The sequence below is a fragment of the Mauremys reevesii genome, linkage group 1 (assembly GCF_016161935.1).
Source record: "Mauremys reevesii isolate NIE-2019 linkage group 1, ASM1616193v1, whole genome shotgun sequence".
NCBI lineage: Eukaryota > Metazoa > Chordata > Testudines > Geoemydidae > Mauremys > Mauremys reevesii.
Genome location: NC_052623.1, coordinates 195606967 through 195627351, shown reverse-complemented (window position 1 = coordinate 195627351; position 20385 = coordinate 195606967). Strand labels below are relative to the sequence as shown.

The following is a 20385-nucleotide window of genomic DNA, read 5'->3' as shown; positions in this document are numbered from 1 at the left end:
CCTCTATATAAATCCATGGCACATGTACACCTTGAATACTGTGTGCAGATCTGGTTACCCCATCCCAAAAAAGACATACTGGAAATGCAAAAAGTACAGAGATGGGCAACTAAAATTATTAGGGGTATGAAAGAGGAGAAGAAATTAAAATGACTGGGAATTTTCAGCTTAGAAAAGAGACGACTAAGGGGGGGATATGCTAAAGGTCTATAAAATCTTGACTGATGTGAAGAAAGTGAATAAAGTAAATGTTTTGTTAGGATAATGCAAATTTAACATAAGGAAAATGCAAGTTACACCAAAACACATAACAGATCTAGATTTCTAAAAAAATATATAATTTTAAAAAAATGTATTTAAGTTAAATTGACTTTTGAAAAGTAAGCCATCATGGGGTAAGAGGGAAGATACTCTCATGGATCAGTAACTGGTTAAAAGATGGGAAACAAAGGGTAGGAATAAATTATCAGTTTTCAGAATGGAGAGAGATAAAAGTGGTATCCTTGAGGGGTGAGTACTGGGACCAGTCCTATTCAACATATTCATCTGGAAAAATGGGTAAACAGTCAGGTGGCAAAATTTGCAGATGATACAAAACTATTCAAGATAGTTAAGTCCCAGGCAGACTGCGAAGAGCTACAAAGGGATCTCACAAAACTGGGTGACTGGGCAACAAAATGGCAAATTAAATTCAATGTTGATAAATGCAAAGTAATGCACATTGGAAAGCAATCTCAACTATACATACAAAATGATGGCATCTGAATTAGCTGTTAACACTCAAGGAAGAGATCTTGGAGTCATTGTGGATAGATCTCTGAAAACATCCACTCCATGTGCAGCAACAGTCACAAAAGCAAACAATGTTGGGAATCATTAAGAAAGGGTTAGATAATAAGACAGAAAATATCATATTGCTTCTATATAAATCCATGGCACATGTACACCTTGAATAGTGTGTGTAGATCTGGTCACCCATCCTAAAAATATATATATTGGAATTGGAAAAGGTACAGAGATGGGCAACTAAAATGATGAGGGGTATGAAACAGGAGGAGAGATTAAAGTGACTGGGAATTTTCAGCTTAGAAAAGAGATGACTAATGGGGATATGATAGAGGTCTACAAAATCTTGACTGGTGCAAAGAAAGTGAATAAGGAAATTTTATTTAATCCTTCACATAACACAAGAACTAGCAGTCACCCAATGAAATTAATAGGCAGCAGATTTAAAAAAAACAAAAGGAAGTATTTCTTCACACAATATAAAGTCAACCCAGGGAACTCTTTGCCAGGGGATGCTGTGAAGACCAAAACTATAACAGGATTTTAAAAAGAACTAGATAAATTCCTGGAGAACAGGTCCATCTGTGGCTATTAGCCAGGATGGGGAGGGATGCATCACCATGCTCTGAGTGTCCCTAGCCTGTTTGCCAGAAGCTGGGAATGGGCAACAGGGGATGGATCACTTTGTTGCCGGCTCAAAGGGCCCAAGGCGGAGCAACAGCAGGGTTCGTTGCCCGGTGTGCGTCGCGCTAATTAACACACTAGGGTGGAGAAGCAAACCACATTTATTTGAGCCCAAATAAGGTGCCAGGGAGAAAAAGCATTCTCAAATCCTGCATACCCGCGCGCAGGCGGGGTCCCAGCATTTATACCCCCCTTGTTTGTGTAAGCCTTTTGTTAGGTTTTCCCCCTCACCCCTCCCTTCCCAACAGCAGTTACTTTAAACATTACATTTCAGCATGTTAGAAAAGTTCCCATTCGCATGCTTATCTTTGGCCTTATCGGCCCAGGCACATGTAGACTTTTCTCCCCCCTCTCCCCCTCCCCGCCGCTTTTGCTGTTTCAAACTCCTGCATCTGCAAGCTGAGACAGCTGACTGTTACACATTTTGCTTGCTGTCTGTTAGCATCTTAGGCTGGTTAAAGTTCACAGCATGGAAGACCTCTGGTTCACTCAGGCCTGCAGTCACAACTTTGGTTTACTTAGGCCTAGTGACACCAACAATTTGATGATTCCCTGTTCTATTCATTCCCTCTGAAGCACCTGGCCTTGACCACTGTTGTAAGACAGGGTACTGGGCTATATGGACCATGGGTCTGACCCAGTATGACCATTCTTATGTAAAAATTAATTATAATAAAAATGTTTAGTACAGAAACTCCCCAACATAATGACCTCCCAAGAGAGCAACAATGTGAGATAACAACCTTGGCAAATACTGCATTTTAAAAATCTTGGTCTACTGGGAAACATATTTATATAAGTTTCCATTCCCAGTCACAAATCTAAAATATAGTCCAACCTGAGCCCTCACCCCCAAACCCCCCAGCTGGAGCCCTCCCCCATGCCCTTGCCCAGTGCAATTGAGTTAGTAATTGGGGGTAGGGGAGAGCGAGGGACAGGGATGGAGTCAGCAGGTGGCACAACGGGGCCTTCAGTTTTCTGCCATTAGAAAGTTGGCACCTCGAGGCGGGCGGAGGGTTTTCTGCAGGGAGCGCGGCACGTGTTCCCCCCGCCTGGGGCTGGCCACGCGCCCCCGGGCGCTGATTGGCGGCGCCTGCGCCTCTGGCGCGACGAGGATTCCTCCCTCCCCTCCGCCCTCGGACGAACGGCCCAGTTCTCCCGGCTCAGCCTCAAGGCGCATGCGTACTCCCCCTCCCTGTCCCCCTGCGGGAGGAGGTGCATGCGCAGTCCTCCTTCTGTTTTTGGTCACGCGCAGGCGCCTTCGGATAGTCTGGCCCTTAGCCGCCCACGCAGCGTCCGTATCACGTTAGAGCGCGCACTCTAGGCCGGGGAACGCCACAACGCATGCGCACAACCGCCCTTCCTCAGCGAGGCGCATGCTCAGTGCTTCCCCGCGCGGCCGAGGAACGACGAGGGCGGGACGTTCAGCCCACGCGGGGCCGGGACATGGCAGCGGCGGGCGGCGGGGCCTGGGCGCTGTGGTGGCGGGGCCTGACCCGCGGCCGCGCCTCGCTGCTGCTGCGGGCTCCAGGGCCGCTGCCGGGTAAGCGCGGGGCCGGGCCGTTCTCTGCGCCCCGCCCGGCTCGGGCGCGCGCTGCCGGGGCTGCCCGCAGGGGGCGGGGCGCTGTGCCCGCACGGGATCGCGGTGACTCCCGCCGAGCCCCGCTGCTGCTGCGGGTGGCCTCGCGCTTTTCGGCCCCCCAGGGTTGGGTGCCGCTTGTTCTCGCTGCTCTGCCGTCAAGACCCGTCGGTTTTCCCCAGGAGCGTTTCGTGTCTCCAAGTAGCTCCCTGAGAGAGGCTGGAGCCTGCTTGGCCCACACCGCCAGCTGCCCAGGCTCATCCTGGGTGCCCTGGCGTGTGGCTCCTCAGAGGTGGCAACCCTGATCTTGAGCTTCTCGTGGACTGTCGTGCCGGGTGCTCTGCGGGCATACGGACATGTAGTGTCCTTTTCAGAAGCGCAGCTCTTTCTCAGTGCGTGGTGGGGAAGTTTTGGATTAATTGATAACGTCAATATTAACAAGTATGGCCGTTCTTATGTCAAGGCTGCAGGGCTCATGAGACAGGTGTTAGGCCTCAGTCCTCAACTTGGAGACTGTTTCAGCCAGCCGTAAGAACATAAGAACGGCCACACTGGGTCAGACCAAAGGTCCATCTAGCCCAGTATCCTGTCTGCCAACAGTGGCCAATGCCAGGTGCCCCAGAGGGTGTGAACAGAACAGGTAATCATCAAGTGATCCATCCTCTGTTGCCCATTCCCAGCTTTTGGCAAACAGAGGCTAGGGACACTATCACTGCCCATTGTGGCCAATAGCCATTGATGAACCTGTCCTCCATGAATTCATCTAGTTTTTTTTAACCCTGTTATAGTTCTTTTGACATGTAGCTAAGGTCCAACCCATTCTGCCATTGCCTTGTCATCTGTTCATGGTGTGTCTAGGCTCAGCATGCCTTCCTGAGGATCCCACTGCCTTTGATGCTCCACCTTGATCTGAGTAGACTTCCCCTAAGATGCTGTATGCTGGGTTCAGCTGACTGTAGCTTGCTTTAATAAATATTAAAAGCAGCCATGAGCCCTTAAGAAGCTGTTGTTCATTCCTTCACTGGAGCAAAGTTTGCAAGCCCTTGCAATAAAACAGTAAGGGAGAAACGTTAAGTTGCTCACATCGTATTGAGATATTTCAAATCTGTCACTTCAGGAAAATGGAACCAAAATGATCTGAAACAGACTTAGCTTATTTACTGCTTAAGTATTATCACCAGGCTGTACAGACAGACCCAGTTACGTTGTTCTCAAACTGAGTTAGCTAAATTTAATTTAAAACTCAAGTTCAAGTGCAATTATTTGTCTGGCCAACATCAGTAGATTGTTACCTGTATAACTGTTTCTGAAATCGGTTGAAATATAATTTAGTTTGTGTGATCCAACCATATTGTTTCAGCAGAGTCTGAGTTCTGAACCAGTTTAGCAAAATCAGTCTGTGAGCCCGTTGGATATAGAGGCTGTAGAGAACTTGATTTTTGAATAAGTTATTATATACACTTAAACTGGAGCTACAACTGTGAACAAATTTAACTGATTTACCGGTAGTTATTCCCCTTCCCACATGAGACTATCAATACCAATACAAACTCCTTTTGTACTGATGTAACTGCAATCCCCACTTTCACTGCTAAACCATACTAGTATAGGTAAAGTGGTGCAATTTTCTAGCACTGTATAGACAAGGAGTGTAAGAGTATAGGAGTGTTCCTTTGGCCAAAATTCTTTTTCCTTTCCTTTCCCCTTCCCTGTTTTATACACTTCTCTCCCGTAGATACGTGTTGTGCTGTATACTGAGTGTTTACCACTTTTCAAGTTGAACTGCAGTCATTTCTCCTTTGTGTTGTGTAATTTGAAGCACTTCAAGATTAAAAGCTTTACATAAAATATGAATTACATAGTTGACGTGTTGTCATCTCTTACTATCTGTCAGTGCAACTTTTGAGGAAATAAAGGGGAGGAGTCATAAAAAAGGGCTCAAGGTGTGATAACTATATATATTCAAAGTTGTTTACCATGAACAGTGTTTTGTATCCCAAAGATCCTTCTTTTCTGTTTGTGCTGAGTTGAATGAGTTGTTGAGAACACAGAAGTTGCTGTACAGAAATTGATAAACCCAGATTAGCTTTCCAATTTTTCAGGCATCTGCCTGCTTGCGTGGATCAGATTGTAGGTTCAGGGCCAATTTAAAAAAAATTGACGGAGGGAGGAACATCGCTTTTAGGTTCTATGTCTGCCCAGAGTTTCACTAGATTTTTTTTTTAGCTTGTACTGTTTCTTTTTTTAAATTTTCTTTGATGTGCAAACAATCCCCTCAACTACAGAACAAAATAATATACCAGACTACAGACAATGCTTGAACTGAAAAAGTATAGGGTTTTTTTTTTTGCATTTCATTGTGACAATAATCTTTTAAAAAAAAAATTCTTCAAAAATGACTGACTTTAACTTTTTGCTCAAAAGGTACTATAGCAGCTTTAAAGAGCAATGTTCAATATTTACTCTCGTACTTATCAGCATAGTGCATCTGTTGTGCACATATGTAAGTAAAAAGGAGATGTGAACATAGCCCTTAGGGTAACAGGAGATTAGATCTTAGTTGCTGCAGGACAGTTCTTGTGGTGTGATGCTGTCGCCCACTTGTTTTAATGTGTAGCATTTCTGTATCTACTGAACTACATCACTAGGTCAGCCTTGAATTAATACTGTAGAAGCCCAGCCAATTTTATTTGGGGATGCATTAGATTTTCATTTGTGAAAGGTGGGTCATTGGAAATTAATAATATGTAAATATATAGTGCTTATGACATAGCTTTAAGAATCTGACCTAATATGTCAAAAGGTGCAGACTCAGCTTAGCATTTCATAGATCATATATATAGGAGGGGAAATGTTCCCAAATCACTTTGCTTCATCCACAACTGAAAAGCTGCTAAAAACTGGATTTAATTTAAATATAGAAACCCATGAAGTTATGCTGATATACTGAATATGTCAATATCAGCATTTTCTTAATCTCTCCAAAACTAATTCAGCCGTAAAAATTTGCATCAAGCTGAATGGCACTGAAGCCTTCAGCCTAGTCTGTGTTTTCAAAAGTGAAAAGCCTTGTTTGTGGCCATCTTGAATTAGTGTGCCTGTATGTATTCCTCTAATTAAACTAACAATTCTTTATTGTGTTCAGTACAGCAATAAGAAACCTGACTTGGTTTATAATTATGTAATGGAAATCAGTGGTTCTCAGTTAGTAATAAGTAATAGTAATAATTGGAGATATACCAATCTCCTAGAACTGGAAGGGACCTTGAAAGGTCATTGAGTCCAGCCCCCTGCCTTCACTAGCAGGACCAATTTTTCCCCTAGATCCCTAAGTGGCCTCCTCAAGGATTGAACTCACAACCTTGGGTTTAGCAGGCCAATGCTCAAACCACTGAGCTATCCCTCCCCCCCATTGGGGGTCTGTGGCCCCTTAGGGGACTGTGAGTCAAGTTCAGGGGTTCTGCTAGCCCTGAGTCCCAATGTCCTGCGGGGTAGAAGCCCCAAGACCATGAGTGGAATTGGTGGGAGGGGACCAGGGATGTTGCCCCCCAAAACTGCAGTGCCAGAGCAGGGTAGTCCTGGGGCAGCTCCACTCTCCCTCCCCCTGACCCTCCCTCCCTCCCTCCCTGCTTCCTGGCCAGGTTGGAGGTGGGGAGCCAAGCAGTGTGGGGCAGTGCCATAGAGTGGGCAGCCACAGTGCTCCCCCATCTCCTCCTCCTCTTGCTGGTGCCTAGGACTGTGGCTGATTCTCAGTCAAAAGGGGTTGGGAGCTGCTCCTGCTGCCAGTAAGAGCCTTCCAGGTAGGGGGACCCGGCTCTGGGGTGGTCAGAGCCCTTTTGGAGCAGTGACCGCAACCTTCCCAGCATACAGCCCTTAGCTACTCACTCAATGCACCCTGAGCTACCCCCCTGCCTGCATACTGTCCCTAGCTTACCCTCTCCCTGCACCATGAGTGGTTTTCAAACGTTTTGAGGTAACCCCCCGCCCTTTGAATTATAATTTTTGGATGCATGCCCCCCACAATCCAGACAAGGTGTGGTGCAGCTGAGGTGAATCTGGGAGTGGAGGTGGTGCTCCCTCCCCAGGCCCTGCTGTGCAGAGCTGGCCCAAGCCCCACCAGGCCTTGCTCCCCTCCAAAATAGAAATAAACTATGCCAAGGGTCCCCCTGCCCAGTGGCCAGCACTAAAGCCCCAAGACTCCTTTTCGCCTTCTGCCTGCTGGGCCCTGGAGTTTTCACAGAATGTTGCAGGGGCTCAGAAAGAAAAAGGTTGAGAAACCCCTGATGTGGGTGATTTGTCTAATGTTAACTAGGCCCTCTGACTTAACTGTTCTAATATGTACAAGACAATGGAATTTTTTCAAACCTCAGTAACTTGCGGATAGTGGGACAACATGAACTATAGGAATAATTTGTGCGTCTGCATTGGCAAAAATCCCCCAAACCACACAGTGAGGAATCTGTACCTATTTAGCAGATGATAATTAGAAATTATCTAAGTATACTCTTTTCCAAGCAAATGCACATCTGACAGACTAAATGCATCGTTATTGTACCTCCAAGCAGAAATAGAATAAGAGACAGAAAAAAAGACGACCACAACAGAGAGATACTTATCTTCACTGTATACCATGAATTTTAAGCATCGTTGTTCATAGTGGTAATATTCATCTTAAAAGCGTGGAGGAGGACAGGAATGATAAATTATCAGAATCCTACTGGACAGAAAAATGGCGTGCAAACGTGATAGCCTTTTGTGCTACACACTTTCACGCATGTATTGTTCCAGATGCAGCCTTCAGTTCAAACATACAGGTGACCCCAGCATTCGGTATCTCCTCTGTCACATATCCTCTGACTTTTTGATAACTGGATTCTTGCTCTTATAGTATGTGGAGAGAGAGAACCAGATATTTTTGCTTAGGCTTTTTAGCGGACATGATAAATGTTGTCTTTTTTTATCTGAGAGATCAATCTGACAGCTCCAACTAAAATGCTGGTTTCATCCTGGTTCTGTACAATAAATAATGGCTCCAAGGAATCATTATAGTCCATCATGTCATCTTAGGTACATGATAGTGGCTTTCCACTTTTTCTGTAGATGACATTGGAACTAGAGAACTACATTTAAATGACATTGAGGAACTGATCACTCAGTTTCCTTGCTTTGATGGGTTAAGCTCAGTCCTGAACCAGTTTCTTTGTGTCAGTATTTCAGCAGTTGCTGAAAAGTAACTGTTCTTCCCATTATATAGGGTTGGGATACCTAGTAATGGAGTCATTATGGTTTAATAAAATGGTATCAAAACCAGATCCCAGTTCTTAACTGTTTGTCGCTTTTTTTCATAGCTTAGTGGTTTGAGCATTGGCCTGCTAAACCCAGGATTGTGAGTTCAATCCTTGAAGGGACCATTTACGGATCTGGGGCAAAAATCTGTCTGGGATTGGTCCTGCTTTGAGCAGGGGGTTGGACTAGATGACCTCCTGAGGTCCCTTCCAACCCTGATATTCTATGATCTATGATTTTTGTTGCAATATCTAGACACACAATGTTGAGTCCATGATTTATCACCATTTTGGAGCAGGGACCCTTGAGTTTCTTGCAACTGCCCCTAGTCTCCATGCTATTGCCATGTCCAGTAATAACCAGAAGGGGTTAGAGCTGCACAGGAAGCTTCTCCCATCAGGAGTAAATCTGCTGCCTTTAGAATACACCTATTCCTGTGGCCTAGGGAGCTTTCCATTTATTAGAATGCATTTCTTGAATTTAAAAATTGACAGTTTTTTTTTTTGTTTTTTTGTTTCCACTCACTTTTGAGTGAACAGGACATGAAAATTTGGCTTTAAATCTCTGTCGAAATTTTCCCTTCCCTATTAATCAGAAGCCTTTTATATTTAACTGGTAACTTGATCATCCTCTAAACAGCAGCTCAACCAGTTACTTTCCTTGTTGTGTTTGGGATTGGTTCTTTCTGCTAAACAGAAAAGCTTATTGAAATACCTTCTACAGTATTACTTGATGCTTTATCCAGCTGCAGTGGGGCTCTTGAAAATATTGTTTTATTGTTATTAAAATTACTATATTAAGAGACTTCATGGGGAAGACTGGCTTCAGTCTGAGTTTAAAATTGTTTGACCAGAAGTTGATTCCTCTAAGTATGACAGTGACTTCAAAATATTTTTAGGATGTTAGTGGTGTGTACTCTTCAGTATCTCCAGAAACTAACTTTGCCTTTGTGTGTGTGATTAATCTGGTAAAATTTTCACCAAAAATAATCATGTCATTTTGAATCAGCAAATTTTGTCAACTTACTGAAATTGCCTAATGACAGTGAGTTCATGGGAGCATACTGTTGTTTACTTACGGGCACATCTGTGCTCTCTCTCAACATTGGGCGCTGGGGTGGATTTGTACTACTTGGGCATTTTTCTCTGATATAAAGCCAGCCGTTTATACTGAAATATTTTTATGATAAAGGATTTTAGTTTTTTAGAAAGCCCATGTGGCAATTCTGTCTTTTCATTGAAGCTTTTCTGAGCTTCATTTTATTAATTTTGAAATTAAATCTAGAAAAAGCTGCTGTTGTAACTTCTTAAATAAGTGATGGGTTTCAGTCTCTGATTGAAGTTCTTGTACAGCAAGAAATGTACTTGAACTTGCTTTTCAGAGGCTGGTTGTCTAACTACAGTATTGCTGGTAGAGGGGTATAGTTTTTTTTTTAAATTCAGAATTATCATTTTGTGTCAGCATTTATATGTAATTGAACAGTTATTTCAGTTAGATACAGTTATTAAGGGGGGGAGGGATAGCTCAGTGGTTTGAGCATTGGCCTGCTAAACCCAGGGTTGTGAGTTCAATCCTAGGGATCTGGGGCAAAAATTGGTCCTGCTAGTGAAGGCACAGGGGGCTGGACTCAATGACCTTTTAAGGTCCCTTCCAGTTCTAGGAGATAGGTAATAATTGGAGATATACCAAACTTAAATAACTTAGCTAAGATGCCCTGAGATGGAATAGTCAATTACAAGCAGCTCATTGTTGGTTCTAGAATGGTTTAAGGATTTGAAATGAGGTGCTTGGCTATCACTACTTAAAATTTAAAGCTCCCAAGGAGTCCAAGGATCTGAATTTTGTTCTTTATTGACTCAGAATATTAAAATTACAAAGGAGAATGTGAAAAATGACCAGTATTGAAAATGCTCAATTCATTTGAGGAACCAGAAGAAGAGGCATGAGGTCGTAATACACATTTACTGAAATAAAACTCCTCAACTTCAAGGACCTAGCTTGAAAAGTAGTAGTATTAATACATAGCAAGCGTTTTTTCTGGTCATTGATAAGTTCAGAATGACAGAAAAGGTCTGCCAAACTTCGTTTCTGATTGCACAAAGCAGACCTGCCACTATCAAAAGCCCAGTGGGGGGAAATGATGCAGGCAATCTTTGTTGTATCAATAATGCAAATGGCCTAGACAGGTGACTGTCATTTTAGTGTTGGCATAACTAGATAGTGTCTCCATTGGTTGATAACCGTTAAACACATTGATTTCCACCTAAATGTAGCCATTTTACTGAACTTGATATTTTTTGCTGACCACGAGGACACACTATCTATATGCGCTCATTTAAGCAGTTATATAGAACTTGTTAATTTTTAGCTTTATGATATTAGAAAATGATCGATGTATTTCTTATTTACTAGATGATTAACTTTTCACTTATAATTTGGGTAAAGCTGTATTTGGATAAAAAATCAATTAAAATGCATTGTTTTAATTTAAAATGAATATGTTTATTAAGCAAAGCAAGTGTTATTTAAACTTGGTGAATTAAACTTATTGTTTCAGGTCTCCACATGTCCTTCAAGATTTTAAAATTAGTACGAGAATAAGATCTACAATTAGTTTTATGCATAGTTTGAAAGAGGAAAACAAGCGTTGCTGTTTTATTCAATTCCTGGTTTTGAGAGAGAGAGTTTTAACTCTGAAGGAACTAGTCATTGAAGTGAACTAATTGAATATATTGAAATGAAGAACATATTGTCTCTACTGTGGCAGAAGAGGCTACTGCTGTCAAAAGCTGGTTTAGCCCTTCGATAAACTGATTCTAGGTGCTTAGCCAGTGACTCCCACCAGTTCAGTGGTTTGACTTTCTTTAAAACCTCCACAGCAGATATGTGCTGCTTAATACAACTTATTGTATTTAATTTAAATGATTTTATGATATTGTAATAAGTTTAGGTCTTAATATATGTTGTTAATTTCAGATTTATTTTTAAATAGCTTTATTTAAAAAAATGAATTTGTATTTAATTTAAACTAAAAAAAAAAAATTAAAAAGTTTACCCATCTGTAAAAGAGATTCCATGTCTTGTTTTCAGATGCTAGAATTTCACACCTTCAGTTTCTTGTTTTATTGCTATAGAAGCCCATGTTATGCAGATGAAGAACTGAATAGCAAATTTAGAAAATGACATTTTACAGGAGCTGTACTCAGCAATGAAAACCTACTGGTATCCAGTCTCAAGCCTGTTTGTTTCAAACAGTAGTGTCTGTACACCAGGGATCGGCAACCTTCGGCATGCCAATCTTGGCACAGGATGAGGGATGTGCTGGCCGCCACTTCCCGCAGCTTCCATCGGACTGGAGTGGTGAACCACGGCCAGTAGGAGCTGCGATTGGCCGAACCTGCGGACGCGGCAGGTAAACAAACCGTCCCGGCCCGCCAGGGGGCTTACCCTGGCGAGCCGTGTGCCAAAGGTTGCCTATCCCTGCTGTACACCTACAAATGACAGGAAGACCAAGTGTCAATTCTAAGTGTGGGGTTTTTTTTTGTTTGTTTGTTTGTTTTTAATTGGGCAACTTGAGAACATGTGTTCAAAGACTCCAGTAGGTGAAATTCTAAGACTTCTAGGCTTTCCTTATTAGTAAGTTGAAAAAAGAAAAAAATGTGTTAGATTTTTCCTTGTTGATACATATTGTTGAAACTGTATAAGTAGCAGCAATTTAGGATGGAATTATGAGTCTTGAAAAAAAACTGTTTTTAACATACAAATATCTGATTACCCCATTAATATTGAAGTATCAATTGAAAAGGAACAAAATAACTAACAATAGTCTCCAGACTAAGTTGGCATTACTGCAATGATGTTAGTTACACTACTAAAGTTTGACTAACCTTTTATTTATTGAATTTCTGTTGGGCTCGCAGTACAGTAATGTTACTTCCATGTATTGGTTTTCTTATGGTGGAAATATCCAAAGCTTGTTTCATTGTTCTCAGCTCCTCCCAACCTATCCCCATTCTGTTTCCCACTGATTACAGTGGGACTCTGGGCAGGAGATGGGCTGGGTTTGTAGTTCTCTATGGACGATTGGTGCCTTTGATTGTAATTTGTTCCACACCTGTGTTACCATGTAAATAATAACTTTTCTTCTTAAGATTAATTTTGAAAATCATACTACTTTGGAATAGCAGAGAGGCAAATAATAAGGAAGCACAAATAAATAACTTTAAACTTACCAGATCACTAAAGTTATTGAGGAAATATGAAATTAGTAACTAATCAAGAATCAGTAACGTTCAGTTGTGTGCAAACCTTTTAAAAACCATGCTTCTGCTTACAGAGTGAAACTGTTAGTATTGCATGACTTGAATATCATCTTGCTTTTTTCACCCAGATAGCTGTGTGGTCCCAGAAGATTTGAAATTGTCCTAATAGATAGTATTGAACAATTGCCAAACTCTGTTGGGATTGAGTATTTTACTTGAACTAAAATATTTTGTTTCAAGATGATTTTTAATGTTTTTTGGTATCTTACCCCAAGTACTTAAGTATTTCTGATGATAATTTACTTTATAAAACGTCTTTTTTTGTGTTTTTAAAGCTTGCAGACAGAAGTCATCAGTCAGTTTCCTTAGTCGACCTGATCGTCCAAATCTAGCGTATAATAAGATAAAAGGCAAGAACCCAGGTGTTGTCTTCCTCCCAGGCCTTAATTCAGATATGAATGGGCAGAAAGCAGTTGCACTCCAGGACTTCTGCAAATCTCTCGGTCATGCCTTTGTAAGGTACAGTCAAGAAGATTGGTTAGAGAAACTAGCATGAATTATAGTATGGCAGCCAGGAATGAGGAATTCTGTGAACATACGTCAAAGATGCTGAAAATTCCTCCCCCGCTCCAGCCTGTTAGATTTGGACATCTAATTGAAAGCATGCACTATAAGAGATAATGTCTGCCTCTTGTGATGGTGTCACTGTCAATCCATATCTGAGATATGTTCATCTTTTCTGTGCAGAGGTTATTTAAATCAGTAAAATTAATTTTTCAACACACTTACATGACTCATTGAAATTGTAATGATCTCTGTTCTAACTTGAGTGATATGCTTCATGAAATAGTAAGATTATCAGCATAAAAATGAAAAATCTTTGAAATGGGAAATCTTCACTTATATTATGGTTAATACCTATAAATTAAATAGTTACTGCATGATTAAATTCCATCCTGCAAGGGGCACCGTGTTGGACTCCTGCTTGGAGCCTCTGGATTTGGGCCTTAAGACAAAGCTCTTGTTTTAGCTCTCTTAGGCTACGTCTATACTACCCGCCCGGGTCGGCGGGTAGCGTTCGACTTCTCGGAGTTCGATATATCGCGTCTCATCTAGACACGATATATCGAACTCCAAATGCGCTCTCATCGACTCCGGAACTCCACCACCGCGAACGGCGGTGGCGGAGTCGACGGGGAGCCGCGGACTTCGATCCCGCGGTGTCTGGACAGGTGAGTAGTTCGAACTAAGGTAGTTCGAGTTCAGCTACGCTATTCGCGTAGCTGAACTTGCGTACCTTAGTTCGACCCCCCCCCCCCGAGTGTAGACCAGGCCTTATAGAATGCTATTTGTGATGACTCAACTGCCAACTCTTATGAATGCAGATTAATGTCTATTGGTCAAGCATCTTGAGTGGGTTTAAAGGAGTATACCTAGTGAAATGAATTGCATAGTACAGATGAAACATTATTTAAGAAGGTACAGAATGTAATAAGGATGTACAGTCTCAGTACTTGACAACACATTTATGAACCATGTATATTATATGAAGGAGACTCTTGACTTGGAAAATCTAAAAATGAAAAAATCATGTAGGTCTTTGTCTCATGCTTCAAGGACAGTCCTGTCCATATGTCTGAGTTATATTTGGTTTTGCAGATTTAAAAAGCTAGTTAGTGCCTGGGTGCACTGCATCTCCTAGTTGTCTCGTGCTCCCAAATCCCTATGTATATGATTTGATGTCCGAGAGTAACTTTATTTCTTAACTGAAATTTCTGCAAACCTCCATGATTATGAGGTATGTTGTCTTTATTGCAATTGTTTAATTCTGATTAACAGTGAACAGTATTGTTCCTGTTCTGTGTAGGTACTGTCTGATGCAGTTTGTTTTATAAGTAATATTAAAATTTTATCTTGACTGTTAACTTGCAGATTTGATTATACAGGATGTGGAAGTTCAGATGGTAATCTTCAAGAGTGTACGGTTGGAAAGTGGAGGATGGATGTTTTGTCTGTACTAGATGAACTCACAGATGGACCACAGGTTATATTTTATTTTTAAATATAGCATAAGCTGTTCTCCCAAGTTAAAGCATTGTATAGCCAGAAATACAGTTTTATGGTCTTTGTGAATGATCTTCTATAAAAAAAGAAAAGAACTACCTTTGTACTCTTTTCCAGTTTGAGTTGTTTCAAATGGAACAAAAATGTATCAGTCACGAAGTACCTTACACAGAGATGGAGGTGCTGATCAACAAGCTAATAGCAATGGAAATAACATTGTAGAACAACACTAAATGAAAAATAAAGTAGATTAAGTAATGAAACAACTTGGGGAGAAATCATTTTAGTTCAAAACAGAATAAAGTCAAAAAGTCAGTGTTAAGCTGTCCATTGCATAGATACCATGGCAATGGATACTTTCAAATACTACATACAGCTCAGTTTAAATTAATGAGAGGAAGTTCTACTAAGTAATTACATCTAATATAGCTCAGAGTGAATATTAGAACTATTGTAATGTGTTAAAACTTGTTTTGTGTGTTTTGACTTTTTTATTAATGAGCCTTTACAAGGCTCATTTCTTTAAAGAAAGAAACATCAAATGTTAAAGCACTTCCACAGCTAGAAAAATAAAAAAATAAAAGTACTTGATGCTCACCTACATTTCAGTTCTCGTTTTGTTTACAGTGGGTCAGTCTGAGAAAGCAATAACCTGCCCCACTGAACAAAAAACAGTAGTTAAATGCCAGATCTTGTGATGCTTACTCAGGCAAAATTCCCATTGGAAATGACAGCAGTTCTGCTGAGTAAGGGCAGCAGGATTATGCCCCAGGTTTAAGTAGCTAAACAAAACTGAAAATATTTTGATTTAAAAAAAAAAAAAGTAAATTGGTGGTTTAGATTAAAAATAATTTTGTGTGTTTTGCTTTTCAAATCTTATTTTAAGATTCTAGTGGGATCCAGCTTAGGTGGATGGCTGATGCTTCATGCAGCAATAGCTCGTCCAGAAAAGGTGGCCGCTTTAGTTGGAGTAGCTGCAGCTGCAGACTATCTTGTAACAACTTTTAAACAACTTCCCCTTGAGGTAAATGCTAACGGCTTTTAATTTTCTGTTTTTGCAAACTTACTGGTGTGAAATCCCTTTATTAAAATTTTTCATTGTGTATCTTATGGTTAAATAAACTGTAAGAGTTGACGTTGAGTTAACAGCCTGCAAAAAGTGAAATTTCTGAGTAAAATTGTCAGAATTAGTTAAAATGAAGACTTCTTACAACCACTGTATATAGGAGCCTTAATTGTGAACCAGGGACTCATTGTGTTAGGCACAGTAGAAGCACAAAACAAAAAGATACCTGCCCCAAGCAACTTAAAATCTAAGTATAAGAAAGAGACATCAGATAGATACAGATGAATGGAGTACAAAGACAGTATTGGTCAGCATAATAGGCAGTGGTCACATCACACCAGCAATCTAACTGTTGTCAGGATTTTATAGGCATCATGGCAAAGAGTTCTGAGGAGGGTTATGAAAGGGGATAAGAGGTAGGTAGCTTTGCAGATCTTTATTTTAGTAAAGTGCTTCTTTGGTAATTACCATTATTAGTATATCTCTGAAATAGATTTGTATCTTTGATTTTTTAATCAATAAGACATTTGTAAAAAAAAAATCCAATGGTCTCTCTCTGCGCATGCTACAGTTACACTTATATATAAAAAGTCTTTTTTAGTAAGTGCAAAGAAGACAGTAGAATAATAGGAGTCTAATTTTGGGGTGAGCCACTGTTGACCCTTTATCTTCATCTTCATCTTTGGCCTTGCTTGAAAACTTGAAAGTTGGGAGTTAGGGAGTTACAGTGCTGGTCATGCAGCCAGGTGCAGTGTGGTGCAGCCACAGGCACACAGCTCAGCGCGTGTGTGGCTGGTTTGCAGTGCAGTGCAGTTGGCAGTGATGCATTATGAGGCAGCTTATGCAGCTATATCCCAGCTATCCCAGCGTTCAAGTGGCAACAACGGAGGGGGGGTGGGGTGGGGGGGGGGGGGGGAGAGAGAGAGGAGAGAGAGAGAGAGAGATTTTTTTTTTTTTAGCTTTAGTTAGTTTTAGAGGTAGCTACCAGGAGCACCTCCCATATATGAGGAACAGCATAGGAGAAAGCAAAAAGATACTGGTTTGAAAATTTAACAAGTGGCCCTTTGAGGCTGGTAACATGGAGGCAGGAATTGATATTTCAGTAGTGAATGAGAGATGATAGGTAGGGTGGGGATAAGCAGTGAAGACAAGTAGCTTATATTTGATAAGCTAGAGAAAAGGGAACTGGGGGGGGTGCATGGGAAAAGAGTGGTGATGTGGTCAAAGCAGCAGACTAAGAACATGATATTTGAAGAAGCATTCTGAATGGATATGAATGGGGCAAAATGGCATTTGTCAGGGCCAAAGGGAAAGGTGGTGCAGTAATTGAGATGTGAGATGATTAGGGCTTGGATAAGTCTTGGCTTCATGGATGGATAAGAAGGTGGTTTTTTAAAGATGTTGTGCAGAAAGAAGATCTAAAGGGAGAGCCTGACTGAGGACCTAGAGAGAAGTCTGAATCAAATGACTTCTGGGATATGGGTCTGAATGACAGGCAAGATGATTGAGCAAAGAGTTGGGGAGGGAAAGAGTGATGTAAGTGTAACTATTCTATGTCAAAGGCTAGAAAGTAACTTCATATACCAACACTACTGTGACAGATATGGCAGTTTCCTGCAATATCTGTGGAAGATCTTGCTGTGTTAAGTTGAAATAGCTTTGGAATTCTTTGGGTCATGAATGCAAAGTTGATGTATTATTTTGGGATTGTATGTGACATCTCTTGGGGAAGAGATGGGGCCAGTGTAAATCCTGGAGAAGTGTAATGCGCTTTAAAGGACTATTTCAAACTATATGCCAGACAAAAAGGAACTTTTGGGACAAACCAAGTTAAGTGGGTTTGCTAGGAAGTACCTGGAGGGAGGTGAATGCAGGTTTCCATCCCAACCTTTTTGAAACTATGCCCTGAGGGGAGAACCATTGTCTGACTGATTACCTATTCATGGTCTCTGAAGACCCAAGTGAAAGAAAGGTGTATGCCTATGGGTGCCTGTTCCGAGTAAAAGCTTGTATGAACTTGAAACCACACACCCTCTGGTGGGGTTTTAAGGACTCATGGCTTACCAGAGCCCTCCTTGGAGTTGGAGGTAATCTCTGGTACACATATTAGCCTGCATGTAGGTTTTATTGTTTTAATAGGTCTTCTGTAATGCTTTCATCTTAAGAGTAAATGTGCCTGTTGAGGAAAAAGCTGTGTGGTAACTTGTAACTGTGGCAATTACACTGTTTATAGCCTCTGAGAAAGCAAAGCAGAGACGCAGACCTGTTTAAGTAGTCTGTCTTTCTGGGGAATTCACAGTGTAGGCAGGGAGCTGTGCAGCCTGGAAATACCCCAGTCAGGAGCAAGAGAGATACTGGTCTCTCAACAGAAGAGGTAACAGCTGAGGGTCTGGGAGCCTAAAATGGGTGTCCTTGCTGGACCATAGAGTGGGAATACAGATGCAGTTGTGACAACTACTGTTAAGGTTGCAAATGAACTTTCATTTGAACCTGACTTAAATTTGGTAGGTTAGATCTGGGGTTGAAGTAGGATTTTTCTGCATAATTTGAAATGAACTGGATTTGGGCTCCAAATTTGATACATTAATTATTGAAGTGTTCACCTGTGTGCTGAACTGTAGTAGCCTTTTGGTTCTTGCTAGCGATACCTTATAATATAACCTGATCTCAAGGGTGGAGGGAGGGAATGTCCACCAAAAAGCTTTGGGGTGGGAAGGTATGGTTTTGATGGGCTTCCTAAATGTGTCTCTTTTTGTGATCCTTAATCCTGCATGCTCAAAGAATTTCCCCAGGAGGGAAGAAAGGCCTCAAATCGTCTCCTCCTTCCTCCCACTGGTAGCCCCCCTGCTTTCATCGGGTCCCCTTCCTTGATGACTTCTTCGTGAGGTCCAAAGGAATGAAGCCCTGAGCCTCTGGAGACTTGAGGGAAGTCAGTTGAGATTGGAGGGTGCAGGGGTCTTCGGCTGGGGGAAAGCAGATCGGGTAATATTTCCACCTTTCCCCTTTGTGTGGACCTCCTCAGGTGTGATAGAGGAGAGAGCTCATGGCAAGCCTTTGGAGCCTCTATTCCCTATGAGTCTTTCACTCATGGACAGTTAGTGAACTCTTCAGAGCCTTGGTTGACTTCACAAGGACTAAAACCAGTTGTGGGTTGTACGGGGGCTGCTGACTCTTTTGGCTGGGTCATGGCTGAGAGTCCTGCTGTGTGAGAGCCCTGAATAGCTGAAGTTTGTGGGAGGGAGGTACAGATCAGCTTCTGAGGCTCATTGTGGGTGTTTTCCTCCTGCAGATGTCTGGGGGGGTTACAGGGATGGGTCAAATACACCCCTCTTACTCCTGCTGACCTCAACTGGTAAGGATACGTTTGTAAGAGTTTGGGGTTTTTTGTTTCTTTGCTCTTAGTAATGTGCAAAAAACAGAGTTAAGGAGTCTGGTTGCCTTGTTTAATAAGAGTGAATCACATTTGTCTGGAATATTCTTTTTCTTTTCTAAACAGGTCCAAAAAGAAATAGAAGAAAAGGGTGAATGGAAGCTGCCAACAAAACACAATGAGGAAGGGTTTTATTGTTTGTCATATGAGTTCATTAAAGAAGCAGAAAACCACTGTCTGTTGAGCAATCCTATTCCTATAACCTGCCCTATAAAACTTATCCATGGCATGAAGGATGAAGATGTCCCATGGCAGGTATCCATGCAGATTGCAGATGATGTTGTCAGCACAGATGTGGATGTGATCCTCCGCAAAGTTGGTCAGCACCGAATGAATGAGAAGGATGACATGAAACTTCTTGTGTACACTGTTGATGATTTAATTGACAAGCTGACGACCCTAGCATGAGTTGCATGTTAGCACTAATGCATGAGCTTAACACTCAGATCTCTTCTGTTATTAACCAAAACCTCACTTTTTTTTATGGCAATGGAACACTGCTGAATCTGGAAGGATGCAAAGGTCACGAAAGAAAGGAAGTGGAGCTTTAACTTCTGTCTCCTTACCTCTGTTTTGTAAATAAAGGTGTTTTCTTAATGCTGCATTTGCACAAATGGTAGAAAATGTGAAGAAAATGCTGCTGTTTGTTGGAAAATTTTCCCCCGCCTTGATTTCCTGTGACTTTTTTTCAGAAGTTTCCTACACTATTTTGTACTGAAACATGTTTACCTTTCTTACATTTGTGCCAATGGTTAAATTTTTGCTACTATTAGAACTGTACAGTACAACTTAATTTTTTAATTCCTTTTGACATCCTAAAATAAATATTGTGCTTTATGCTTTAACATTATTCCATTTCTGAGTTCTGAAACTTGTGTGGGAGCCTTCCCACCCCAAATATGTACCTGAAATGTTCAATTAAATGCCCCTAGAAATAGAATGGGGGGAAAATGCAGCATAATAAAGCTGGCTTCAAATATAAAATGGAGTTTTAGTACTGATATTAAGCCATAAAACAACTGCACAATATCTTAGAGTCCTTTGTGCCTGGGATCGTGATGAGCAAGTTTGATTTTTGAGTTGCTCAGAATAACTAAAAACTGAAACTTCGGTTCTACAGATGTCTTTCTAAGCTCATTATACCAGATGAAAAGTAATCACATGGTCATTGTTCTAGGGGCCGAAGGTTGATCTCTACCATCGTATTCTATAAGAGTTGTAGGTCACT

The 20385-nt window shown here is 41.4% G+C and overlaps 1 protein-coding gene across 1 annotated transcript; it reads left to right on the top strand.

The window, feature by feature from the left end:
- The first annotated feature begins 2787 nt into the window (after window positions 1-2787).
- ABHD10 (abhydrolase domain containing 10, depalmitoylase) lies at window positions 2788-20007 on the top strand. Its single transcript, XM_039493698.1, has 5 exons — window positions 2788-3013; window positions 12933-13116; window positions 14530-14641; window positions 15548-15685; window positions 19224-20007. The coding sequence occupies exons 1-5, from the start codon at window positions 2815-2817 to the stop codon at window positions 19563-19565; spliced, it is 975 nt and encodes a 324-aa protein (XP_039349632.1). The 5' UTR covers window positions 2788-2814; the 3' UTR covers window positions 19566-20007.
- Window positions 20008-20385: the final 378 nt, after the last annotated feature.